Source organism: Fusarium odoratissimum (genome assembly GCF_000260195.1).
Source record: "Fusarium odoratissimum NRRL 54006 unplaced genomic scaffold supercont1.11, whole genome shotgun sequence".
NCBI classification, from domain to species: domain Eukaryota; kingdom Fungi; phylum Ascomycota; class Sordariomycetes; order Hypocreales; family Nectriaceae; genus Fusarium; species Fusarium odoratissimum.
In genome coordinates, this window is record NW_022158697.1 from 1,355,725 (window position 1) to 1,381,002 (window position 25,278).

General features: G+C 49.4%; 11 protein-coding genes across 15 annotated transcripts; 7 read left to right on the forward strand and 4 right to left on the reverse strand.

Moving 5' to 3' along the window:
• The first annotated feature begins 227 nt into the window (after positions 1–227).
• On the forward strand, positions 228–4,319 carry FOIG_07924 (uncharacterized protein). 2 transcript variants are annotated; one of them, XM_031207695.1, is made up of 3 exons: positions 228–947; positions 1,040–3,161; positions 3,218–4,319. In XM_031207695.1, exons 1-3 carry the CDS (start codon positions 794–796, stop codon positions 3,354–3,356), a joined length of 2,415 nt encoding a protein of 804 aa, XP_031063228.1. In that variant the 5' UTR covers positions 228–793; the 3' UTR covers positions 3,357–4,319. The 2 variants fall into 2 exon arrangements, with proteins under 2 accessions (XP_031063228.1, XP_031063229.1); XM_031207696.1 differs by having other exon boundaries at positions 1,040–4,315.
• A 469-nt stretch (positions 4,320–4,788) lies between these two features.
• FOIG_07925 (uncharacterized protein) lies at positions 4,789–5,872 on the forward strand (the record flags this gene model as incomplete). The annotated part of the gene is made up of 2 exons (XM_031207697.1): positions 4,789–5,217; positions 5,267–5,872. The coding sequence occupies 2 exons, from the start codon at positions 4,789–4,791 to the stop codon at positions 5,870–5,872; spliced, it is 1,035 nt and encodes a 344-aa protein (XP_031063230.1).
• A 331-nt stretch (positions 5,873–6,203) lies between these two features.
• FOIG_07926 (uncharacterized protein) lies at positions 6,204–7,705 on the forward strand. The gene has a single exon (XM_031207698.1). The coding sequence runs from the start codon at positions 6,323–6,325 to the stop codon at positions 7,469–7,471; it is 1,149 nt and encodes a 382-aa protein (XP_031063231.1). The 5' UTR covers positions 6,204–6,322; the 3' UTR covers positions 7,472–7,705.
• A 402-nt stretch (positions 7,706–8,107) lies between these two features.
• FOIG_07927 (uncharacterized protein) lies at positions 8,108–11,219 on the forward strand. The gene is made up of 2 exons (XM_031207699.1): positions 8,108–8,686; positions 8,806–11,219. Exons 1-2 carry the CDS (start codon positions 8,627–8,629, stop codon positions 10,738–10,740), a joined length of 1,995 nt encoding a protein of 664 aa, XP_031063232.1. The 5' UTR covers positions 8,108–8,626; the 3' UTR covers positions 10,741–11,219.
• On the reverse strand, positions 8,771–12,981 carry FOIG_07928 (peptidyl-prolyl cis-trans isomerase-like 2). Of its 2 annotated transcripts, XM_031207701.1 has the most exons (4): positions 12,820–12,981; positions 11,566–12,766; positions 10,932–11,513; positions 8,771–10,873 (listed from the first exon to the last, which is right to left on the reverse strand). In XM_031207701.1, the coding sequence occupies exons 1-3, from the start codon at positions 12,844–12,846 to the stop codon at positions 11,002–11,004; spliced, it is 1,740 nt and encodes a 579-aa protein (XP_031063234.1). In that variant the 5' UTR covers positions 12,847–12,981; the 3' UTR covers positions 8,771–10,873; positions 10,932–11,001. The 2 variants fall into 2 exon arrangements, with proteins under 2 accessions (XP_031063234.1, XP_031063233.1); XM_031207700.1 differs by having other exon boundaries at positions 8,771–11,513.
• A 108-nt stretch (positions 12,982–13,089) lies between these two features.
• On the forward strand, positions 13,090–16,573 carry FOIG_07929 (uncharacterized protein). The gene is made up of 7 exons (XM_031207702.1): positions 13,090–13,528; positions 13,599–13,632; positions 13,685–13,851; positions 13,905–14,268; positions 14,322–14,396; positions 14,444–14,686; positions 14,738–16,573. The coding sequence occupies exons 1-7, from the start codon at positions 13,457–13,459 to the stop codon at positions 15,397–15,399; spliced, it is 1,617 nt and encodes a 538-aa protein (XP_031063235.1). The 5' UTR covers positions 13,090–13,456; the 3' UTR covers positions 15,400–16,573.
• Positions 15,522–16,806, reverse strand: FOIG_07930 (uncharacterized protein; the record flags this gene model as incomplete). The annotated part of the gene is made up of 2 exons (XM_031207703.1): positions 15,522–16,572; positions 16,623–16,806. The coding sequence occupies 2 exons, from the start codon at positions 16,804–16,806 to the stop codon at positions 15,710–15,712; spliced, it is 1,047 nt and encodes a 348-aa protein (XP_031063236.1). The 3' UTR covers positions 15,522–15,709.
• Positions 16,807–16,834: 28 nt separating this feature from the next.
• Positions 16,835–17,532, reverse strand: FOIG_07931 (uncharacterized protein; the record flags this gene model as incomplete). Its single annotated transcript, XM_031207704.1, has 3 exons — positions 17,490–17,532; positions 17,199–17,437; positions 16,835–17,149 (listed from the first exon to the last, which is right to left on the reverse strand). The coding sequence occupies exons 1-3, from the start codon at positions 17,527–17,529 to the stop codon at positions 16,835–16,837; spliced, it is 594 nt and encodes a 197-aa protein (XP_031063237.1). The 5' UTR covers positions 17,530–17,532.
• Positions 17,533–17,587: 55 nt separating this feature from the next.
• FOIG_07932 (CMGC/CDK protein kinase) lies at positions 17,588–21,050 on the forward strand. The gene is made up of 2 exons (XM_031207705.1): positions 17,588–18,271; positions 18,322–21,050. Exons 1-2 carry the CDS (start codon positions 17,751–17,753, stop codon positions 19,169–19,171), a joined length of 1,371 nt encoding a protein of 456 aa, XP_031063238.1. The 5' UTR covers positions 17,588–17,750; the 3' UTR covers positions 19,172–21,050.
• Positions 17,644–21,404, reverse strand: FOIG_07933 (uncharacterized protein). 2 transcript variants are annotated; one of them, XM_031207707.1, is made up of 3 exons: positions 21,197–21,404; positions 20,427–21,132; positions 17,644–20,374 (listed from the first exon to the last, which is right to left on the reverse strand). In XM_031207707.1, the coding sequence occupies exons 2-3, from the start codon at positions 20,554–20,556 to the stop codon at positions 19,722–19,724; spliced, it is 783 nt and encodes a 260-aa protein (XP_031063240.1). In that variant the 5' UTR covers positions 20,557–21,132; positions 21,197–21,404; the 3' UTR covers positions 17,644–19,721. The 2 variants fall into 2 exon arrangements, with proteins under 2 accessions (XP_031063240.1, XP_031063239.1); XM_031207706.1 differs by having other exon boundaries at positions 20,427–21,404.
• A 354-nt stretch (positions 21,405–21,758) lies between these two features.
• Positions 21,759–24,586, forward strand: FOIG_07934 (uncharacterized protein). Of its 2 annotated transcripts, XM_031207708.1 has the most exons (7): positions 21,759–22,694; positions 22,759–22,768; positions 22,881–22,968; positions 23,025–23,077; positions 23,126–23,623; positions 23,674–23,927; positions 23,999–24,586. In XM_031207708.1, exons 1-7 carry the CDS (start codon positions 22,486–22,488, stop codon positions 24,222–24,224), a joined length of 1,338 nt encoding a protein of 445 aa, XP_031063241.1. In that variant the 5' UTR covers positions 21,759–22,485; the 3' UTR covers positions 24,225–24,586. The 2 variants fall into 2 exon arrangements, with proteins under 2 accessions (XP_031063241.1, XP_031063242.1); XM_031207709.1 differs by having other exon boundaries at positions 23,674–24,397.
• The last annotated feature ends 692 nt before the right edge of the window (positions 24,587–25,278 follow it).

Here is a 25,278-nt window from a genome sequence, read left to right on the forward strand (position 1 = left end):
CTCTCTGTGCTGTGCTGTCGGCCTTAGTTTGTCCATGCTTTTTGTGCTGTACTGTGCTATGCTGTGCTGTGCTTCGCTGGCACGAGTGCTCATTTAGAGCCCAGTCGCTCTCATCACTCACTCGCTCAATCAGTCCAGCCTCAGCCAGTAACTTCTCAGCCACCCCTCTCCCTCCCTCGCTCCTTCCATCTCTCCCTCCTGTCGTCTCTTCTGTTCTCATTCCCTCTTCTTGGTTTTCCATGGATGTTCCCCTCCTTCCCTCCCCACCCAGAAAATAAGTGCCCCCCCAACTCCCGGGTCACTCTCCCCTCCGGATTTCTCCCCCCCTCTCTCCCATCCGCCCCTCTAAGTCTTCTACGTCTGCTCCCCTCGCTTTTATTCCCTTCTTCTTCCAATTCCCCTCCATCACCAGCTCGACTCACCCGCAACCAACTCGCAACACTTCGCCCGTCTCATCACGACCGGTTCATATTTTTCAAGAGGCCATCCAAAGCCTTCATTCCTCAACCAATATCAATAAACTCAGCCTTTCCATGACCATCGATCAATCATATCCAATGACCATCATTACGTTCAAGATCACCGCTTTCACCCTTTAAACCCCACGGGAGCGCGCGCAAGCGAAGAGCTAGCAGTCGAGAGCGAGAGCGAGAGTCACAAATATCCTACGAATCAGACGATATTCAACCATCGTGCTGTCGGGCCCAGCCGAATTGTCCGATTTCCGATCGCAAACTTGCCGTCGTCCTTAGTCGCCTCCCAAATCTAGGAATCGCGACTTGACTACGTCGAGATGCCCGGTGCAAACGTAGCAGTCCTCCCGCCCCCTGCGGCCTCGACAGCGTCTTCGCGAAAGGCCTCGCTGGCACCCGAACGTAAATACAAGTGCCAGTTCTGCAACAGGGCCTTCAGCAGGAGCGAACACCGAAGTCGCCATGAACGATCACGTATGTGTACCACCAGTCAGACCTCAAGCCCTCATGCCAACCCTTCACCCCGCGACCCCTCTTCGCCTGGCCATAGACTAACTCGTTCGCAGATACCAAGGAGCGTCCTTTCAAGTGCATGAAGTGTAGGAGTACTTTTGTCCGCCGTGACCTTCTTCTTAGACATGACCGTACCGTCCACGCCAAGGACGGCGGCGTACCTCTTCACAGCGATGGCAAACGCCGGGCCGGTCCCAAGACTCGCGCTGTCGGTGCCCCCTCAAAATCATCTATCGCTATTGATACTTCAACCCTGGAGCAAATGGAATCTGGTGCTGATGGCATCTTTGACGTTGAGACTGCTGCCATGCTTGTAGCCGATCTGCATCACAAGGCCACCGCCGCTATGCGCGAAGACCATTCGTACGAGGACAGTCCATCGATGGCTTATTCACCCCACAACGCTTCTGCTATGGAGTCTACTGTGACCTACCCTTCCGGCGCCATCGCATTGCCTCAGGTTCAGTGGGATGGCTTCATGTCTCAATCAGTCGCCGAGCCCAAAGCCCATTCGATAACGTCCAGTGCATCCGGGTCATTCGAGTCTCAACCTTCTTTCGCCAGCGGAACGACCCTGCAAGCTAATTCAAATCAGCTCCCCCCTATTAGCGGACAGAACTGTAATGGCCTGGTACCGGCTCTACAGTCCATGATCAACTCATTGCCCAATTCTGCCGCTGCGCCACCATCTCCATGGTCGTCAGAGTCATCCAAGCCTGGATACAAGGCCCCTGAAGTGATGGGGGATGATGAGCGCAACGCTATCCTTGACAACATTCGTAGTGCCGACAGCGAGCATGCCATCCCCGAGGGTTTCCGCCTGCCAGGCCTAGGTTCCTTGAATCGGTACCTTTCAACATACTTCGGTCTATTCCATCACCATTTGCCTTTCTTGCATCCTGCTTCATTCCATCCCACCAAGGTCTCACCCCAGCTTTTGTTAGCAGTTCTCAGCATTGGCGCTCTCTATGCTTTCGACCAAGAACAAGCATACATGCTCCACATTGGCTCCAAGGTTCTGGTTAACCAGTTCCTACAAAGTAAGGAGAATTTCAGCTCCCGAAAGTGTCCCCTGTGGACCATGCAGAGCAACCTCCTCAACATGATCTTTGCTAGCTGGAGTGGTGACCCTAAGGGCCTGGAGTGGACCTGCTCAATCAAGAGTCTGCTCGCCAACATGGTTGCTGGTAACAGGTACGAGTTGAAGCTTCGCCAAGAAGCTCGGTCAGGTGCAAAGCCCACTCGTGCCGAGTGGGTAGAAGACGAGGGCTGCCGTCGTACATATTACGCTGTCTACATCTTCTTTGGTCTTTTGACACTTACATACAACCACACACCGGCCATCAGTTTTAGCGAGTTTGAAGATTTACAGCTTCCTTCCACTGAAACACTATGGAACTTGCAGGTACCAGACGAGGCGGCATGGCAAGAACATCTGGCAGCTTCCACTACCGTGACCTTTATGGAGGCTCACGACAACCTTTTTCAGGGCGAGACGCTTCGATACAGCACATTCGGCACCCGCGTCATGATCAACGCTTTGTTTCTCGAGGTCTGGTATCACAAGCGCAGTCCTGAAGCACTGCAAGACGTGGTAACAGAGTACAAGTTGCGGCTGGCGCTAGAAACATGGGAGAAGTCCGTCGATATGTGCGAGGCCGAGGCCTTTCCTGTACCGATCAGTGCTCCCCACAAAGGTCATCCTTTGATCTTCAACGCGAAAGCCATGTACCGTAATGCTCGTGCCCGCCTGGAAGTTGACCTCAAGGCAGTCCAGGAAGCGCTTCGCTACCATGAGTCCTATGAGGTTGCTGCTGCGATGACGCATTCCCGGGATCGCGTGAAGCGCTCGAGTGAGATGATCAAGGTTATTGAGGAATGCTACAACTGCCTAGAGACTGTTGTCTCTCAAGGAGTCAGATGGATTGCCCGTGTATCGCCTACCAACTGGAGCGTGGAGCATGCGCTCTGCGGAATGGATCTCATGATCATTCTATCGCTGTGGTTGTATCGTCTGGAACATGACGAGGAGCCTGCGACTCAGGAAGAGATGGCCATGTACAACAAGGTTCGACAGCTTCTTGTGAAGGAAATTGATGAGAACTACATGTCTCAGCTGAGCGCAGTTGTCGCACGACTCTGGGGCTCGATACTCGATGAAGTTGTTGTCTGGGGGTATGTATCAACGGTGCAAACATCTCTCAGAATTACATTGCTAACACAGCACACAGCATGACACGACTTATGGGCGACGCCTTCAAATTGCATTCTCAGGCCCTTGTCGGCTACGTCGATGATCCTGAAGCATCCTCAAATGTCTCGACTCCCTCGATGATCTCGCAGGGGGCTGATGAGGATAGCGTGTACTAAAACTAATTAGCCATGACTGAAATGACTTTTTCCTTTGTTTGCCCTCGGGCCGGTTCGGGCTTTCCTTTTCTCCTAGGCATATACCTCTCTGCTTGATTATGTTTGGTTTTGGTTGTGGGTTAATTCGTTCCTCTCTGACTTTGTCGGCTCCGGCGCGAAGGGCTCGGGAGGGAGTTGGACTCGTCCCGTCTCCTATGAATTTGTTTTCGCAGTCTCCTTATGGTTGTCATTTCATTATCTCCTTGGCGATACCCGAGACAGGGCGGGTAATCGCAATGTCCAGTCTACTGCAGTTTTATCATTGCAAGTCTGTTGTTATTATTGTTGGACACGTCAGATGCCCTGTTGTTTCTTGTTTACGTCTCTCTCTCCCTGTTGCATGGTTACAAAGGGTCAAACGGCATTAATTGGGGTCAAGGAAGGGGATCGGGAAACGGTTTTCGCATTGGGCTTGTGCCCCGGACAGAGGGAACTGGATCATTTGCGTAGTGACAGCGCAGGCTAATGACTGCGATGGCAGGACAGTTGGCAGGTCCAAGATGGCTGGTGTCGCCTTCTACTTCCCCTGTTCTATATGCTATGGCACCTTTATTGTTTTCGTCTTATAATACTTTTGCGTATTTCTTTCTGCTGCTTTACAGGCAGTTTTCAACGCTCGGTTCCGTCTTGGTCCGCTTCGCATGGTATGGCATTGCTCTGCTTCGCCTCTTGTTCGATTCTTCTCCTATTTACTTTTCACTTATTTTTTGTCGAATTGTTCAGTTTGGTTTTCAGATACCTTGTTCGATATACAGATTGTTTCTTTTGCGGCCATATGACGGCAATAACATGATCTGGCATGTCCTGGGAACCCGTTTTTGGGCCCACGACGCAGCGTCGCATACCGTCAAGAGGAGGCTGGCCCATACTCGTGTATAGATGAATAGTGTTTGCTTTGAATAATCAGCACCTGTCAAAACCTCATTTCTTGTTCTTTATTAAGTCTGTGACATGTTGAAAGTGATCAGCTCCCGTTGCTAAAGAGAATTGTACGGGAGTCGTAGGCAGACCAAAGGCGGCATCATCATCAACAAAGAAATGGCCTCTCATGCCCTCAAACATACCTAGTACCTTGGGTAAGTCATTACCTTCAATAATAAAACACCATATTTAATATGACATGCTCTTTCTCACACGCATGCATAGGTACCTACCTACCTACCCTGCCCATGGAAGTTTCCCTCGGGCCTTTGGAGAAGGTCCTCCCATGAACCATCTAAGCTCTAAAGCAGGCACCTTCGATGAATTATTTGAGGTTGTACAGTTCAAGTATATGAACGTGGACCTGCGATCTCAACTTGAGACTTACAACTCAGTGTCAATGTTGAAATACGCTCGTCACAACCAAGAGAGTCAATTCTGTTAAGAAGACCTAATCACTTCTATTTTCATCATGATCTTCCCTCTTACACATCTTCTTGTGACTGCCCGTCTGGTTTCTGGAGCATGCGAATGCGGTTACTCGATCAAAAATCCCCAAGGCGATAGCCCAATAGTGTTCACTGATCGGCTGGAGACCAAGTTCAGCCAGCTACACAACATCTCTGAAGGGCACGATTGGGTAGCTCAAAACTTTTCAGTATCGGCAGCAGATGGTAGGGGCAACTTCAGCAAAGCATTCCTGCCCACCAATGTCAACACTCGTGGAACAAAGTCTGGGGATGATTCTGGGCTTGAGCTACGTGTAAGAAGTGTAGTCAACAAAGACGATGCGATCCCGTCGAGCGAAGTCGATACAGCGAGACTTGACCTTCACTGGGGGTCGTTCCGAGCAGGAATGAAACTGACGGACGTCAAGGGCACCTGTGCCGCTTTCTTCTGGGTGAGTAATCTGATGTCAAGAGCGATGAGTGGAACTGACCAATGAACAGTATTTTAACGATACCCAGGAGATCGATATCGAGTTCCTTTCTCAAGAGTTTGATCACGATAATGGTATATACCCTATCAATCTGGTTGTTCAGTCCAAGAAATCCTTGGAGGCTGGCTATGATGCCAGCAAAACTGGCAGTTTCAAACGAGTCAGGCTAGATTTCGACCCGACAGACGCTTTTCACGAGTATCGCTTTGACTATCTTCCAGGACAGGTCCTATTCTACGCTGACGGCAAACTACTCGCCCGCATGAAAGGAGGCGACATGCCTTCTTCTGGAGGCCATTTGATTCTTCAGCATTGGAGTAACGGCAATCCGTTATGGTCAGGGGGGCCTCCAAAAGAGGATGCCACAGTCACTGTCAGTTTTGTCAAAGCTTACTTCAACTCATCAAACAGTGAGCGCCAGTCGCAACTGGTGCAACAATGTCACAAATCATCAGAGGAAACTTCAGGGTGTGCGATATATGATTCGGATAATGATGAAATCGATAATGCAGCTGCTAGCACAAGGAGAGTCGCGCAAGAAAACTTTGTCTGCGTCTTGGTTGTTGGCCTGATAATGCCCTTTCTGCAGTTGAGCCATATTTTCTTAGTGGTGTGAATGGGTACTTGATTATCTGCTACGAGTTTGAGGGCTTGGAGCTGTGATTGGAATCAATGTTTCGTTATGGTTTATGGCGCAGACAAGAGAATTTGAAGCATTCAAAGCATGTACTATTCTATTCAATTGAAAAAATCCTTCTATTTGCACTATCGAGATGTTGGTTGTTCGGAAACCTGGAATCAGTGAGTGCTGACGTAGTCGAATCAGAGCTTCAAATCTGCTCTCCCTTACCTTAAGCATTGTCTCAACTTTACCTTGGCCAAGAAACCAACAAAACTGGGCCTAAATCAAGGCAGAGGCAGCTTTGTAAGGTGAGGGGTTATAGATGCATTTTATAAGTAATAGATCTTTTCTTCAATAAAATTGGTCAACCTGCTATCATATCCACGATACCTTTCACTACCTTAATCATCATATTATCCTGGTAGTGAGCAACACTTCGCAAATATGCCTACAGAACCTTTCCTAGACATTATCCTCACCAATCATACAGACTCCAAGTCGCTCTTTGCGCACGTCACAGGTCGAGATGAACAGGGCGTTTTGATTCTTCTCGCAGATGGAGAGACGGTTCATCGGCCAAAGTCGCCGTCTGAGATATTACAGCCCGTCGGTGCAGATATCGCCATTCCCGTCGGAGGACCAGGAGCTCAAAAGAAAGTGCGGATACCGCATATCTTTGGCGGGCGAATCTGGTTCTGCAAAGACAAGCCACTCACATTTCTTATCAACCCAGGACCAGCTGTGGTTGAACCGTCTGTGACGAATCCAACCGATCCCAACTTTGACGCTGATTGGGGATTCTGCGAGTTCACCTACAACAACGATCAACTATACGTTAACGTGTCATATGTTGACTTCGTAAGCATTCCGATCGGTCTGGAGCTTGAGAACGAGGCAGGCCAAGTCACGCGTGTTCCGGGCATGCCCAAGGATGGGCTTGATCAGGTCTGCGAGGGTTTGAAACGTCAGGGCGAGAAGGACGGCGCAGGCTGGGAGAAGCTTGTGGTCAAGTCCAAGTCTGGCTCCAACCTCCGAGCATTAAGTCCAAACGCCGGTGCAGAGTTACATCCAGGCTTGCTGGAGAATTACTTTGCGCCAGAGGTTGACGCGGCGTGGAAGCGCTACGAGAAGGAAGACATCGAAATCAACACGCAGGCAGAATGGGGCGATGTTAAGGGCCGCGTGCACGATGCCAAACTAGTGTTCAAAGACGTTGGAAAGGACAAACTTAGCTTCCACTTTGAGAAGCCATCTACGCGGGACATTGTGTCTTGCAGCACGGGACCGTTTGCGGGCGGCCCGGATGTGACGCCGGCACAGCTCAACGTCGGAGCCCGGATTGCGGCGGCGCTGAACCGGACGACGTTATCGGGCAACTCCCGACAGCCCGAGGGGGAGAAGGTTGAAGAGTATTACTGCAAAGGAGAGGGAAAGACAAATCACTACTCTAGAATCTGTCATGAGGTTACGCTCGAGGGGAAGGGGTATGCGTTTCCGTATGATGACGTTGGTGCATCTGGGGGAGTTGATCAGAGCGGATTCTTAAATGATGGGAGACCAAAGGTCTTGACCGTTCATGTTGGAGGACAGTAAAAGAAGCAGACTGTGAAAATCGAATAGAGATAATTAAATTGATGATCAACAGCTGCCAGGTCTCGCCAAGGTTAATCTGCCGAGACTATGAACGGGCTCAGTCGAACGAACCACTAAATTAACAGGGCACCATCAGCAGGCTTTATCATGTATGTAAGACATGCGGTTGTGGCTGTTAATTGCATCTGCCATAGCCGCAATCAAGGAATGAAAGGGTTGCATAATGATCTTGAATTGTGACGTTGAGGGCCTCAAGTTTTATTTAAAGGTACAGGGTGATCATTGAGTCTTGTTCCTAGTATTACCCTGTCACTCAGAGAGTATGCGAACCAGGTCATAGGCTTATTGCCAATATCAGTAATAAATAATTCATAGTAATTCCCTCTTATAGTGTATACAGATATAATGAATCTCAAACTGGGGGGCAAGACATCATTGGTAATAAAGTCACTGAATTGCACACCGAGACAAGAGGAGGAGCACAGCCAGGCCCGCGCCTGCCCACCCAATCTGCAGCTAGCAAGTTGCATCACGTCCAATCCAATCCAAAGGAAGGAAGGAAGGAAGAGATCCAATCATTCCGCATACAACCCTTATTCCTCCTTCCGTGGATGCATGCATGGATCCTTACCTTATGGCTCGACCTACCTTACTCCGTACCAAAGATACTTTTCTCTCTCACATCTAAATTAATCTTTGGCCATAGATCCTTGTTCTTCAATTCCGTTCCTTTGGTCCCGCCTCGAGATAATTATTCTGTTCATCTCTCATTCCTGATATCGACTCCGACTTTAATGATTTACGATTTACGAATTACGATACCCCAGACCAGGCCATATCACTGATACCTACTTCGGGGACAATCCATCATATCACACAAACACTCCGCACTTCCCGGGTTCCTAGCAGCCTCTGTCGATTCCCGCCAACAGTTACCGTCACCCCTTGGAACCTATCTTAAGCCAAGAGCTTCTTAGACGACCTACACACGGTTTTTTTGACCTTGCCGTGATAGCTTTCTAACTAATAGGTGCCCATCATGTCATGACTGCCAAAGCACCATCCCTTTTGACCTCACATTCTCTTATCTTGACTTGATAAGTCTGGGCATCTAATTACGAGGCCGTGCGTCTTGCCTCTTTTATACGAGCCGTCATGGTATATTGCGGGAAGCCCTCTGGTGGCTGCTCCACCTGCCGCCGTCGCAAGATTCGGGTGAGTTGGTCCATCACCACAATCCATATGAGTTCCGTCAACGTCTCATGGCGTCCCGGCCGTCGTCATTTCAGCCTGTTTCCCAGTGCTCTTACTGACATGTGAATATCAAAATCAAGTGTGACCAAAAGGAGCCGGCATGCACGCAATGCGAGAAGAAGAATCAGCCATGCCCCGGCTATCGCAATCTCGTTGATCTCATGTTTAGAGATGAAAGCTCCCATGTTATTAAGAAAGCGGTCAAGACACGGGCTCGATCTAATCGATCACAAAAGAGTCCTGTTAGCCAGGAGCTCGCCTCGGCCTCAACATCTCCCCCACCATCCGTTGTGACTATCAAGTCACCACCGACGTTCGCCATTGACCCGAGGTCCAGTGCAGCCCCTGCCCCTGCCACCAAGACAGAGAAATCGAACAAGGTCAAGGCCAGACGTGCTCGGAAATCTAACACTCGTTGCCGGGCGCCTGTCCTTTCCGCTTTGATTAACGACTGGAGCCGGTCTCCATCGGAAACCTCTCATGAAAGCCCGGGTGATGACAACGATGTCATTGGTCCAAGTGAACCAACTGAAGGTCGCGATCACTTGGATGGTGCTCTATCACCCGAACTACAAGACCAGGGCACTGCTTTCTTCTTCTCTCGCTACGTTGTAGCCGATAGAGGCTCCTATCAAAACTATGCTTTCATATACGATGTATGGAAACCTCCGGACTCGGCGCAGGCTCAAGTTGATCCAGTCACTGTCAGTATGACAGCTGTCGGACTTGCAGGATGCTCACAGGTTTTTCGATCACCAGATCTTATGACACGGGCACAAGAGAGCTATGCTATCGCCCTCGGATTGACGCACCGTGCACTTCGCGACCCAATTGAAGTTGTAAAAGACACAACCATGCTCGCCGTCTTGATACTCGGCACTTTCGAGTTTGTTTCGGGATACAGTTCCCATACGATGCGTGCCTGGCAAGACCACGTTAACGGAGCTGCTGCCCTGGCAAACATCAGAGGTGCTGCCCAGTTTCGAAGCAAAGCTGGTGCTCGCATGTTTCTCATGCTTTGCCATACAGTTCTTATAAGCTGCATACAGAGCGGCCTACCTATGCCACAAACACTAATAGACCTCCGACACGAGATTCCCCCTTCCGAAGAACTTGGAGGACCCGACTTTCATGTGGCATACCCCATATACAAAGCACTACAGGTGCGCTACGATATCAACACGAGAAAACTAGTCGATCTTGATGGTGTGGTCACCGCCGTATCAAATGTTGAGGAGGAATTTTCATCGATACTGTCCGGACTGCCAGAATCTTGGAAGTACCATCGCGTACAGCTGACGCAACCGGACCCTCGAGTATCAGGACAAATATGCCACGTCTATGCTGGGCTTCTTCAATCCACCACTTGGAATATGGTGCGCGGAATAAGGATGATGCTGCTAGAAACACTCGTCGAGCAGCTTTGCGCTGCCTCGGAATCGGCTGACCGCACTGTACTGTCAGACAATCATTTCGAGTTACTTGCCAAATCTCTCAAAGTGTTGGATATGCTAGGACAATCAATTGCAGCCAGCGTTCCCCAGCACCTCGGAGTTGTCAGTATCCGGGACATAAGCAACAGGAAGGACCAAGGGCACACGGTTTCGATTGCTGCCAAGAAACAAGCATGCCGTGTTATATCGTCGCCGTTTGCGCAAGACTCTCGAGTCGGCCCGGGAGAGGATACATCTAGCAGCGGTGGTAGTCCGGTACTATTTGATCCAACGCAGTCGACGCCTCACACCGACGATGCCACTCGTTTCATGAGCCTTGCGTCGGCAAATAATACCATCATCTGGCCGTTGTACATGCTCGGTATGTCATCGGCATATTCGCCAGAAACAAAACAATATGCCATCGAGGGCCTGCAAGCTATCCACAGAGAAGCTGGTCTGGAGCAAGCGCGTGTGGTTGCGGGACTATTGCAGGAGAAGGATAACCCACCTACTCTTAGCCCATCACTTCTCAGCAAGCTTCCCACGGTTGACGCAAACGCTCTACCCTCAACAGTCTAATCCATCTGCACGCCGAGCCTGACTTGAGTGTGCGATAGTTAGATACGCTTCCCATTACTTTTCACAATTCGATCGGGCATCGAATTGAGACATATGGCGACACGTTGTATGTCATGGTTGTAATACCAACGGGCTTTTCTCAATTCTTAGCATAATTCTGTTAGATGAGACGAGATGTAGAGTGCACATACCCAGCACCTTTTGGATGGATTACCGGCGCATTGCAGTCTAACATGGATAAACTGTTTCCCATTGCTTAATTTACCAACTGTCAAAGTTTCCAAAACCACCCCCCTTAATCTTCTTGCGTGCTGGTTCCTCCCACGTGTCAACGCCCTCAATATCAGCCTCGTTGGTCGTCGCTGTGCTCTGCTGAGTTGCGGTCTTTAGGTATTTGCCAACGCTCTCACCGGCTCCTGTGCTCTCAACAGTGCCGTCATTGCGTATCCGTTTGCCGGTCCATGTTGTCTTGTCATCGTCCGTGCCACCTTGTAACCGAATCTTCTCCTGTTCCTTAGTCTGACGCTCGTTTTCCTGTTTCTGTTTCTGAAACTCGGCGAAAGGATCGTGAAAGATAACGATGTCTTTGATAACAATCTTGTTGAGGGGTCGGTTAGACCCATCTGTAGGTACATCCTCCATCTTGGAAAGAACATTGAGATTCTCGACAACCTTTCCAAAGACTGTGTGCTTGCGGTCGAGGTGTGGCGTGGGCTTATACGCTATAAAGAACTGACTTGAGTTTGTATTCTTGCCCTTGTTGGCCATAGAGACTAGTGACAGAGGTTAGCGAGAACTACAACATGTTTATGAAGGGCTACTTACTCGTTCCTCGGGCACTGTGTGACATTGGACCATCGAACTCATCATCGAAATACTTCCCCCATATACTCTGCCCGCCTCGGCCCGTGCCTGATGGATCACCGCCCTGAATCATAAAGTTTGGGATGTTTCGATGAAAGGCTACACCCTTGTAGTAGCCAGTCTGTGCTAACCTGGTGAAATTCCACACGGCCTTCGGTGCAAACTCAGGGTACAGCTCGATTGTTATGTCGCCCAGATTTGTTTCTATTCTGGCATACCCGGTTGTCTTGACTCGCTTGGGCTTTAGCATATACTCCTCATCCGTCAGCAGAGCTCTCTCGCCGCTCGTCTCAGGTGTCAGTCCTGTGCTGGTGAAACTAGCTGCGGCTTTGCCCGTGGTGTACGCTGCCGAGTTAGCAGCCAGCTTCTTGTCCTTGATCATAGAGTGGCGGACAACATTGTTAGCAGCAGCAGGCTTGGTGAGGGCAGTCGAGCTACGATTGATATCACCGCCCTGCTCACGAGCCTTGCGCGCCTTCTCCACCGCGGCTTTCGCACGCGAAACCTTGTCGCCCATGTTTCCTAATGCACTGGAGTTGATGTTGCCGGCATTGCGCTCGTCTTCCTGTTCCTTGGTCAATTGCGCCTGCTCGCCATCCTTCAGGTACTTGAACTGGTCCAGGTTGCGACTGGCCGCATTCTGGGGATCTTGGAGTGTAATTATATCGGCGCGAGTAAACTCTTCGTCATCGACCAAGTCGCGCCAGGATTTGGCCTTGATATTCATACGCTCGACCGTATCCCAAGCGAAGACATTGGCGTAGGTCCCATGACGAATGGCAACAATATGTGTGTTGTCGGTGAAGACTTTGTAGGTGACCGGATCGATCAAGTCGCCTTTTCCGTCGCTCAAGCCCGCGCCAAGAGAATCTGATTCTGAATTCCGAGCAAATTTAAGACGTATCAGATCTTTCTTTTGTAGAGGCTCGCCAGTGACGGGGTTCTGGTTGGGATGCTTGTCAAGCCAGGCGCCGATGACCTCAACGTCGAAAATCGTTCCATCGGGGGTGCAGACAGGGTTCTTGAAGGGTTGGAGACTGGCGGCGCAAAAGTTAAAGGGAAGACGGCGAAATGATGCGCTGGCGTTTTGATTGCGAGAAGACGCGCCTGCGCCAACACTGGGGGAGAAGGCGTCGGCTGAGGACCACTCTGAGTGTGTAATCTGGAGTCATTGAGTCAGATAGAATATCAGTTTTGTTAGAGGAGTAGACCTACATAGAGCTTGTCTGTTCCTTTACCCATTGCTGCGCTGGTTCAACGTGAACTTGGGGAAAAAAGAAGCTTTGATGATGGAATTTCACAGTCGCATTCACGGACTAATAACGTCAAACTTATGATGCGCCGCCGCCACGCTAGGCTGTAGGCACCTTAGCAGCTAACATGGTGCCTGAGACGACCTGGGGCTTGTTGCTATCGTGGACCTTTGAGCCAATGGGAAAACAGGGGCCCTTGGCTTCTCCTGCCGCTGGTGCTGACCTGGCATCACCGGCGACCAATTACGTATACACGTTGGTTACTCCCTTGAATCTGTAACTCGTCACTTAACTCGAGGCATCTTCTTTCAACCCTCGATCTAATTGAATTTGACTTATCAATTACCGTATCGTCCAACAACTCTACAAAATATCTATCATCCTTGAGTCGATAAGGACGACGCTAGAAAGGACCCTCGACAGGCTCGACATGCTCCATAAATTGAGAAGCTCCCGCGCCACCACTTAAACGTTGCTCAAGCTCCCTTTGGTCTCGCACGTCTCGTCTTCGAATATCGGTCTGCTTTCTTCCAACGTCGCCTCTACGTATCTTGCCGTAACACGCCGAAGCTTCCGCGGCGACCACCGACACAATAATCATGAGGTTCCTGACGGGACTGCTCGTGTTGGGCATGTCCCTTTGGACAACCCAAGCTTATGAGATTGGACTGGTACGGGCGGCCTTCATCCTGCGATGCGAAGCGTTTGGATCGTAACTATGCTAACGTCTCTGTCATCTAGAGCGAGAAGGAGGGCTATCAAGAATACTGTACCGGTAGGTCATGCCTTCTACGTGCAATGCGACTCTTGGATCTAACATGTTCCAGGCATGTACAGCAAGACCTCATGGGGTGGACCCGTTGACCCATTCATCCTCGTCAAGTTCCTCAACACCAGCAACTCCGATGTCAAGGATCCGATTGCGAGTCTGGTGATATTTGAGTGGAAGGACCGAAATCTTGTTGGAATCCCTGATCCGAATACTCCCGGCAACGTAAGTGCTCGCGATTCCCTATGCATGCTCCGCCCTCTTCTGACACATGATAGCGACTTGGCGTCTGCGGTGACGATTTCGTCAAGCAAGGTTACTGTAACAAGACCGATATTGGCAAATTCATCCTGCATCCCGATGTCGACAAGAAGTCTTCGAGCGTGGTTCTCACAAAGGCTGTCCACCTCAACGATGCGGCTCCAATCAACTATGCTATCAAGAAGACCGGATACTACTGCGTTCTTACAGATGTGGTCAACACAAAGAAGTACGACCTAGTAGTCGAATATCGCAACGCTTATGGCGAGCTGGAGGCAACCCAGATTCCCAAGTTGCCCTTCTATGGTGGCATGAGTATCTTGTATGCTCTCCTTGCTGCCTACTGGGGTTTCTTGTACTATCAGCACAGGCATGATATCTGTAAGCAGAAACCTCGTATATGCTTCAACCAATTGCATGCTGACTTTACTCAGTGGCTGTGCAAAACTACATCACGGCCATTCTCATTTTCCTGGTGGTGGAAATGCTCATAACATGGGGTTTCTATGGTTTGTCTCTCCCTTGGTTTAGTCTACCCGTCCTAACTCGAATCTAGAATACCAGAACCGTCATGGCTCGAATGTTGGCTCAAAGGTTTTCCTTACCATTGTTGGAATTCTTAACGCTGGCCGAAACTCATTCTCGTTCTTCTTGCTGCTCATTGTCTGTATGGGCTATGGTGTCGTGAAGCACACCCTCGGTAGGACCATGATTAGGGTGCGATGGCTTGCAGCGGCCCACTTCCTGTTCGGACTGGTCTACTCACTGACTTTCCTCTCCATCACCCCTGAGACAGCTGGTAAGATCTCTTTAATGAACTGTTTAGTTGACCGTATCTGACTGAATACAGGCCCATTCGTGCTTCTGATCGTCCTACCCCTGGCGGGCACACTGACTGCCTTCTATGTCTGGACACTCAACTCACTCAACTGGACACTCAAGGATCTCCGCGAGCGAAAGCAGCACGCAAAGGAAGCCATGTACCGAAAGCTCTGGTGGGCCATCCTCATCAGTGTCATGGTCATCTTTGGTTTCTTCTTCTTCAACAGCTTCACCTTTGCCTCAGCCAGCGATCCCGACTTTGTTCCTTTCCACTGGAAGACACGATGGTTCATCCTCGATGGCTGGCTGAACGTTGTCTACTTTGCTGACGTCGCATGGATCGCCTACCTTTGGCGTCCTACTTCCAACAACCGCCGCTTTGCCATGAGTGATGAGATTGCTCAAGATGACGATGGCAACTTTGACCTTGGCGATATCGGTGTTCCAGGAGAAGACTCGGATGACGAGGACGTCGAAGTGGGCAAGACTCGCAACGACTCAAGCAACGCCAATGGCCTCTCCTTTTCAAGTGCGTCGCAGAGCAGCGCTCAACCACCCAGAAACATTACTCGTACCGCTCCTCGTGAGTCACTAGAGAATGAGACCATTTTTGCTATAGGCGAGGATGGCGACAAATTTTCAGACGATGGAAGTGACGAAGAGGACGCAAAGCTTGTGAAAACGAAGTAAGAGGAGGATGACAATTGGCTCACGCTAAATCTGCATGCGATCAAAGTTGGGCGCACATCCTTTTTGTGTAATTGTAGGGTTGTCGGAGGGATCAAATCTTACTGATGAATGAACCGAGTTTTCGATTAAGCAACGTTTCCTTGCGTGGGTAGTGATGCGTGTAGTATATGGGCTTTTGGTTTTGGAAAGATCATAGTTGTCGTATAAGGATACAATGGTTTGATCAATTTACATACTGTTACAATATCGTTTCAGATTTGCCTCTCCTAAAGCATCGTGATGCAGTACAGCGGCCGGGCAATGTCTGTTATTAACCCAAGACGTCACCCCCAAACCCAACTGGTCGTCTTCGACCGTCATTCTCAGGCAGGATAGCCAATGCCTTATACAGTTTCCCCATGCCGTCAGGGCCCTTATCAACAAGGCGCTTCCAGGCTCCGTCGATCTTATCAGCAGTCTCTTTGTCGACGCCCGGCGCCTTGGTCAATTGTTCAGCACGCTCTCGGATGCCCATCAACTCAAGGAAGTCACCCTGATTGACGGGTCCATGGACTTCCACGCCTTCACTCGCTGACATGGCCACTTCAGCGATGGCAGTGAAATCGACATCTGCACTCAAGTCGACCAGACCAGGCGCAGAAAAGGGATTCACTCGCTTGTGGTGTCGGATGCCGCGAAGGGAGTTGATAGGGACGGTGTCTGACGTTCCGTAATCAAGAATAAGGGCAGCACCGCTGGGCTTAGTCTTGCGATACTGTTCAGAACCGCCGATACGAGTTGCAAAGTCTGTAGCGAAGATGGACGCATCTGGGCAGACTTCGATGACGGAATTGGGCATATTCTTGAGCTTGCGGTACCTTGTTGAGGTCTCAGGGAGAAAACGAGAGTGGCGAGTAGGCGTGGATGAAAGTGTAAGCTGGAACTCAGGAGGCGGCTCATCTTGCTGTGATTTCGGTGTTCCAAGTTGAGCGTGAGTGACGCCCGGCGGTGTTGGCGAGACCATCATTTCTCGCCATTCCATAGCGGGTTTGGTGTTCTCGGGTGGTGGTTGAGCAGGCGAAGTCGGTGAAGATGCCTTTGGCTGGGGAGGAGGAGCTGAAGCGGATTGGAAGCTGTGAATAGGGAGAGCATCAAAGAACTCGTGAGCGATTATGAAGGGCATTTTGTCAGCTTCTGTGTAATGCTGTTAGCCAGACCCGTGACATTATGTGAGTTCTGCCTACCATTTGGAATAGACTTGATTGTGTCAGTCCAGACAATCTGCTTGCCGTTGTACTTGCTGGGGCTATGAAAACCAGACTTTGACTCTGATGATGGCGCATCCGGGCCACAAAGGAGTTGCTTCTGGGCGTTTCTAAGTTCGCGGCTGGCTTCAACCATGTACACAGCATCGATGCTATTAGCCATCGCAGGAAATCGTTGAATGGTCGATAATTCAAGTTAGTGAGTCTTTCAAGCTCAACCAATGAATGTCACATACTCGAAGCATATCATCCATAAGAGTACCACGACCAGGCCCAACCTCGATGAGTTGGACGCCCTCTTTAGGTCGACCTTGGCTGATCCATTCAGCGATGAACCAGATACCGATAAGTTCACCAAAAATTTGCGAAATCTCTGGTGATGTAACAAAATCTCCTTTTGTGCCAAACTGATCCCGGCCTTCACCAATGGCTCCAGTGTAGTAGCCTCCAATATCTCCAGTCAAGCACATGCGCATGTAACTGGCCAACGGAACAGGTCCAGTTGTCTTTGAAGAATGGTCAGTATAAGCATGAACTTGTAGCGGTTTCACTCACTGATATAGCAGCAAAGAGCTGCTTGGCTAATGGTGTTGACCATTGTCTCTCACTCTCTTTCTGGTTCTCATTCTTGAATATCTCATCAATATCTGTAGCATTTTGATATTGGCGAACAGTGGATGAGAAGCTCCGGCCAACACAAGAGTTGAACAAGTTTGGCTGTGGAACACATCGGCCACTGCTAAGCCTCGCAAGAGGCTTTAAGCCTAGTGACCTAAACATCCTGAGCCTGTCTCCTGTGAGCGAGAACAATTAGCTACAGAACAAATCAGCTGGCGATGTTCTCACTTGTAAGCTGTAGTAGTACAACAACCGCACGTGAAAGCATCAGCGACAATGCTTTTCTGGAGTCGAGGCTACAGACAGTACTTACTGATAAGATAAGAAACTTGTCCATCCATAACTTGGACGTTCCTCCCCGCAACACCAATTCGTTTCACACATAAACCAGGCACTATTAGACAGCGTCGATTTCGTGACTTTCAAAGTTTTGCGTTTCAATTCCTATATATAAATTACAGAAGCTACGCGCAGTCTCTCACGGCCGCTATGTCCGGCAAATCTCGGTGGGCCGACACCGAAGAAGACGCCCGTATCGACGCCAAACTCAAGGAAGAAAAGCGACGTAGGAAGGCAGAAAAGGCTCGAAAGCTTGAAGAAGAGAAGAAAGCACAAGAAGCTGCACAGAAAAAGGTGCTCCAACTTGACGATGACCGGCCCTCGAAGCGACGTAGGATCACCCCCGAACCAGGCGCAAACCAAGAAGACAAGGCACCTCCAGCGAAGCTATTGCGGTTTCCAGCGGGCACCTGGGGGAAGTGCAGAAGCGTTGAGAATTATGAGAAGCTAAACGATATCGAGGAGGGGACTTATGGCTGGGTTGCGCGGGCGACAAACAAAGCTACAGGAAAGGTTGTCGCGCTCAAGAGGTTGAAGCTGGAACCTCAAGATCGAAACGGTCTCCCCGTCACAGGCTTGCGCGAAATACAAATATTGAAGGATTGCCAACACCGGAATATTGTCACCATGGAAGAGGTTGTTGTAGGGGACGACGTATCACGGCCAGACAAGTAAGCACGCGACACTTGGTGTTGAAGACTACAGCTAACAGCCAGCCCAGCTCTTTATTCCTCGTCCTCGAATTCGTCGAACACGACCTAAAATCCATTCTTGATGATATGCCCGAGCCATTTCTCTCTTCCGAAGTAAAGCGCCTCCTATTACAGCTTACATCAGGCATCGCATATCTCCATGACAACTGGATTCTACATCGCGACCTCAAAACCTCTAATCTCCTCCTTAACAATCGTGGCCAGTTGAAAATTGCCGACTTTGGTATGGCCCGCTATGTTGGCGATCCTCCCCCGAAACTCACACAACTCGTCGTCACTCTTTGGTACCGGGCTCCGGAGCTACTACTTGGCGCAAAGACATACGATGCGGCGGTAGACATGTGGAGTGTGGGCTGTATCTTTGGCGAGCTGATAACCCGGGAACCTCTTCTTCAGGGTAAGAATGAAGTCGATCAAGTCTCGCGCACCTTCGAGCTCTGTGGTGTTCCCACAGAAGAGACATGGCCTGGATTTCGTCGTCTCCCCAATGCACGCTCATTGCGACTTCCTAAGACACAAGTTGCTACCGGATCTGTCATTCGCGCTCGCTTTCCTGGCCTCACTACCGCAGGCGCCAGCTTGCTGGGTGATCTACTATCACTTGACCCCGAAAGAAGACCATCGGCGAGTGAGATGCTCCAGCACGAGTACTTCCGACAGGACCCAAAGCCTAAACCAGAGAGCATGTTCCCAACGTTTCCTAGTAAGGCGAACCAGGAACGGCGAAGGCGTGCAGAGCCTCATGCCCCTGTGCGCGGTGGACAGGCTGCGTCGCTGGGCGATGCTGACTTCAGTGGCATTTTTCAGGGGCGGGATAAAGAAGAAAGGGGGGCAGGGTTTCAGTTGCGTATGGTTTAAGTTCATGTGCACCTAAGGTTTGCGTAAATTCCAACGTTCTTCCTGGGAGGCGAAAGAAGCCATCAACGTCTACCACGACATGTGGAAATAGACTCGAAGCACATATGTAATTGATTCTCTAGGCGGGTTAACCTTACTATAGGGTTGAACGCATACAAGAACCTTAATGGACGACCACAGATACAAGATTCAAGATTCAGGACAGGGGTTATCTGAAGACAAACTCGCTGCAATCGGTAACCAAGGACCGACGAGATTAATATGTATATAGTAGATAAGATCATTAAATGATTTCAACTCATTTCGACCACCTGATTAATCATAAGCATCCAAACCGGGGATCTCCCTGTTCTTGCGAGGTGACTTCACCACAGCGACATCCGTCTGCCAACGCCCTCACCAAACTGTGAAATATCCTGATGAAAAGTGAAACAATAATCAATAAACATTTTTCTCCTTCTGATGCTTGCCTGCCCATAACACCTCCAATAATAATAACTCCTAAGATCAGTTGAAAAAAAAAAAAAAAAAATAACACTGAATACTTTGACTAGTTGTTGCAGATATCACAGTTCCACTGGGGATAGGGTGTGTAGGCCGCGGGTGTGTACATGCCAAACTGGAAGGTCTTCTCAACTTGCAGATAGCCAGGAGAGGGCAGGTCGGTGATGGCCGAGTCAGAATCCTTGATGACCAGAGTGTACATGCCGACCACGAGAGGAGCATCGGGGTCGTTGGCCTGCTTGCTGGTGTCCCAGACAAAGGTGGGGTTGGTCGCAAAAGTCATGTTGGCAGTGAGAGTGTATGTCTCGCCGGCGGAAGACTGGCTGACGAGGACATCGATGGCGGTTGGTGTGCCCTCAAGCGAGGTGTAGTTCCAGCCAAAGGTGGCGTAATCACCAATCTTGAAGAGAGGTGTAGGGACATACATGGTATCGGGAAGTGTCATGCTCACACCACCAGGCTGAACATCAGCAGAGAAGGTTGTGCGCTTGGGTGCAGATGTTCCAGTTTTGGTGCCAGACTTCTTCTTGCCTGTCTCGGTAGCGGTCTTGGTGTTCTCTGCAGTTCCGGTCTCAGTTCCTGTCTCGACTTTGGCGGTGTTCAAGTTGGTCTGCTTGGCGCTGTTCTTTCGGGTACTTGAAGCCTCTCCATCACCGGTTTTGTCCTGACGAGCCTTGATAACGCCGGTCTCCTGTGGCACTATGAGGAGTCAGTAAAAGGGGTTGTTTATGGGTGAGAAGAGTCAGCGTACTGGCTTCATGTGCAACGCGTCGGACAACAACAGAATCGGCAGGAGGAAACCAGTTAGGCCATGCTGCCGCTAGAGGGGCAAGAGAGGAGAGGCAGACAGCCAGCTGAAGGAGGTTCGAGGTGGGACGCATGATGAGATCGTTGGTGGGTTTGAGAACGAAAGGGGGTCGAGATGAAGTCAGGCGGACCACAGCGGCTGTGGTTAGTGATTAATTGATGAGTGAGTCTTGAGTGCCGATGATGATGTTGTCGATATTGATTGATTATATTCCAAGAGATGGGTAGATCGTTTGTAACTAGATGTCGATACTGGAAGATGCCAAGCGTGTCCAAATCGACGAGCGAACGAAGGGTGAAGCGTATAGCGAAGGTAGAGGAGAAGTAGCAAAATGCGAGAAACAACAAGGGTCGATGAAACGATGGCTACGACGATCTGCTGCTAGTCTCAAAAACGCTGGAATTGATCGATCTCAAAGATAACGAGAGTAAAAAGCGAGAGGTGGACAAGAAATCAACAGAGCAAAAAAGAGGGATCAGAACAGAACAGGGGAAAGCGTTGGCGTTATGTTGGGTTGGCCCAGCAGGAGGAGCAAGGGGTTGGTCTTTGGCACATGCTTCACTAGGAGAGGTACGTACCGTGGCCACACCAGATCGACTTTAAAGTCAAAACAACAACTCCTTTTCCTTTTTTTGGGTGGAGGTCTGAGCTGTAGCCGTTGAATTTTTGTTAGTGGATGCTTGTACCTCTCAGCTTCTATAACGGTGGCGTACAAAGTGTTTACACAGCCTTCCCCGAGGCCCGGATTATTGGATCTATTCTACAACCCGTGGTCAGACAAGGAAGTCATTTCGTGTTGACTGACGATCTGGATCCTTGTGTTTCTCTTTACGTAGCATCCCAGCACTTGGTCATTGTATTATAGGTAACCTTGGGTGCAGTATTTCTAGATACTTCGAATAAACAGCATGATGATGGCACACGCGTCTACTCGACCACAAAGTTTAGACCGTCGCTTAGGGTGGTTGATGAATTCAGATCGGAGGGCTCGCAATAGGAAAAGCCAACGATCGAAAGAGGGAGAATACATCACATGATCTCGTGTTCATCACTCTGCTTCACCTAAAAATAACCACCCGACGCTACCTAACCCTTGTTGATTCCCCGCCGTCCCTGTCCGGAGTCCCCTAAGCTCCCGCTATTCTCGGCAATCATGCACTAAACATGGTGCATGGCTCAATCAACAGATTCTTATCCTTAACGGTTGTATCAACGGGTCATGCCATTGGAGCCGTGAAGAGCCGTGAACTATTCTGCTCGTGTTGTTTGCTGATCTCACTTTTTGGTCTTGTACTGAAGACTCTTCTGTCGATTGTCTTCCACCGACTAAGCCTCGTTCAGCCTCATCCGTAAGACTAGATTGTCTAACTTGACGATGGCGTCTCAAATTAAAGTGCCCGTGCCCGTTACTTTGTTACCAGGCGTTTGCCGCTCTATTTATTAGCTCCCGATCAATGCAACATCCCTCTCCCGTGTCACGTGGACCCGTCTTCCACAACATCAAGACAGAGTGTTTGCCAGCGACGTAAAATACAATGGCTGACTACGGATTTAGGTATCTGTCTGGTTGATTGAGAACCGTTTGGTTACATACTGCCCCGGTGCTGTTCCTTTGATACTTTCTTTTGCTCCTTGTGTCATGGCTTACTCGAAATGTTCTTCTTCAATGCAAGTCATATACTCGCTTCCGGGGTGACTCCAGGTCACATCGAGGAGTGATGGTATTATCTTGTCACTCTCTCAGTTCTGGTTCATCTTCCGTGCTGCAATGTCCTTACAACCTGTATGTTTCTGTGTATGCCGTCAAAGTCTTGACTCAATAGTAATCAAGACTATAAAAGATATTCAATCATATATGATATTCATTAACCTGCAGGTGAATAGACGAATCAAAGTCCTCCAATATCGCCAATGTTTGCCTTTTTCAAGCCTGTAAACGGCCAGCGGGAGGCTCGCAGCTGGCAGCCGCACGTGAATCAGGCCCGTTGGTTCGCCCTGCCTTATGAGATCCAATGGTGATTGCCTGTCCCATCTCCCATGCTCGAGCTCGGCCTGGGGAGAAAGTGATAACTGGGAGCTCTTTCCATCAAATCCTTATATATTGATTTCACCAACCACTTTTGGATTATCTCTTCTTCATCCGTATCAGAATCAAGATCAGCTCTTGAGCCAACGAATTATCAGCATGAGCATGAGCATGAACCAGACGCAGTAAGCAAGAATTACTACAGTTCAATTGGGTACCAAGATAACAGTTATACTCACCTATTCGCAGGAAACAAGATGTACGACTCCCTTCCTACCCATTGGAAAGTCCTCCGTATTAGCAGAGAACTACCAAAAAACGCGTGAAATGCAAGTCTTGCAAAATATTCATCGGACTGACAATGGTTTAAGGGCCCAGAGATGCCAGTGAACGAATCCCAATGTGTGTACGTGCCTCGAGAGGAATACCAGAGCCTCCTTGCGATTGCCCACCAGTATGGTATGTTACAACGGCACAGCCTATACTGGCAATCTCTGACACTTGCCTGTGATCAGTCTACCTACGTCAGAATCTCATCGCGCAAGGGCTGAATGAAGCAATTGTGAATGTATGTTACCATCTCCCATCCGCCTACCAACTTCTAAACTCTCTGTAGTCTCTCTGCCTTCAGAAGCCAGCTGAAGATGCGCCTACCTATGCCCCTGAACAGTTTGAACCATCGCCAACGGCAAATTTCACGTACAAAGCACAAGCATCTGCTTTCCCAATTCAATCGAATACCGCTTTGGGCTACCCTGCTGAAGAACAAGGGCTTCGTCTGAATAGGAGTTGGCAGCCCAATGCGTCTTATCGGTCCTCAACCCATCCAGGTGGCTCGATCAATCAGAAACGGCTTGGAAGTTTCCACGACAACAAAAGACCAGAGGTCAAGGAGTGGTTTGAGCGCTCAGCGCAGAGGTCAGTCCTGCTCCTCAATGTGCCTGATGGCATCACACATGGGGATGTTGCTGCGGTTGTTCGAGGGGGTCCCGTTCTGGAGATCTTTCTTCGGAGCAAAGATAACACTGCCACGGTCTCTTTTTTGCACGAGGCTGACGCCTGTGCTTTTATTGAGAACTGTCGCACTGCTGCTTTGTACATCAAAGACCGGAAAGTAAGTAGATTGGTGAAAGCTGCCGATGTCATTCTTATACGCTATCACAGATACATACCAGATGGTCTGACTACCAGTTCACCTTGAGTGGCCAGGTTGCCCATCATATTCGCAAGGGCGGCTCTCGTAACTTCGTCATCCGCAAGCGGGACCCCAACCTCACCATCCAGGGTATCCGTGATGACCTGGAACACATTCACAATCTTCATGTGATCAGCATCGAGTTTGAGAAGGACAACTGTTTCATCAGCACCAATGCGATTCATGGTGCTATCTATGCTCGAACATGTCTTCAGAGCCGAGTGTAAGTTGGGCTCTGTACCATGTTGAAGACCAGTCAGTAGTCCAGACAGTGCTAATCTGCAATTTATCCAGAGAATACAGGGCCTCTCGTATTGAGTGGTGTGCCGACGAATGTGCACAGCCGTATCAGAGCATGTCATCTGCGATTCACAATCTCGTCCCTAGTGTGAAGACGCAGAGAAGTGTTATTCCCGCCCATCCATCACGCAAGAACCTCATGGGCAACCGTTTCCAGCTATTGGATCTTTCTGATAGTGATGGAAGTAATGGGGATGATTCATCTGACGACTCTTTTTGAGCTACCTATGGCACAGCATCTTCGATTCTTCGATCTAGTATGATCAGGAGATTAATTTGTTGTGACGCTAATGATCTGTTCATTTGTACGAGTTTTGCTTCAAGCCTCTGTGAGAGAGGTCTAGTCATGGAACAGACATTGAGGTTTGTTCGGCTGTAGATATCAGATTACAAGTTACGTATTGGCTCTGCGGTTGCTTTCCGAAAGCAATCTCCTTAACCTCCACTCTCAGGTAGATTGGTATCGAGAGTTTTAGACAAGGAAGGGAACGTTACAATACCTGCATGGTTGTTGGACGGCATCAATCTAATACAAGAAAAGGATTAATATACTATGCTACGTTGCAACTTTCAACAGCCTGACTGTAAATTCAATGAGCTCTTCGACTTTGCAACACCTCGAGTGCCAGGATGAAGTATTCTCTCGCCCATATCACCTCAACTGCGATCCAGACAAGAGGCAGACGCATTCAGTATATATAATATAGAGGAGTTTGGTGTCTCCAATCTGGATCGAAAATGAGAATTGATCTGATGCGCAAAGGCCTTTTGGGGGGGGGGGGGGGGGGGCGATCTGCCTTGGTTGTCGAATACGGCCATGGCATACAGCACGCACTATATGCGCTAGTTTCGAATTCCGAATCATCTGGCTTTCAGGGGCCCTCGAGCTCATACAAATATGCCAACAGGTTCAATAATACTTTTGTTACCGAGTAGATCTCCATGAGTGGTCCTCTTAATGCTTGTTTTCAAGTCGCTAGGTAGAATAGCAATCGCAACATTATAGACGCAAGGTCGGATGATAAAATTTCAAAAAGACATAACAAGGATAATGATGATCTAGATAAAAGATTTAAAAATGCGCGCGGTGACGCTCAGCAAGGGGAGCCTGATTCTGCAGGCAACATACCAATGGTAATAACTTATTTGGAATACAAGCTACTTGACCAAAAGAGTTCCTTATTGCATTCCAATATTCTAAATGCTGCACCATATAGAGTCTCAACCTGGAATTCAATGGCATGGGTTACAAATAGCTGAGTGCCCCTGAATGA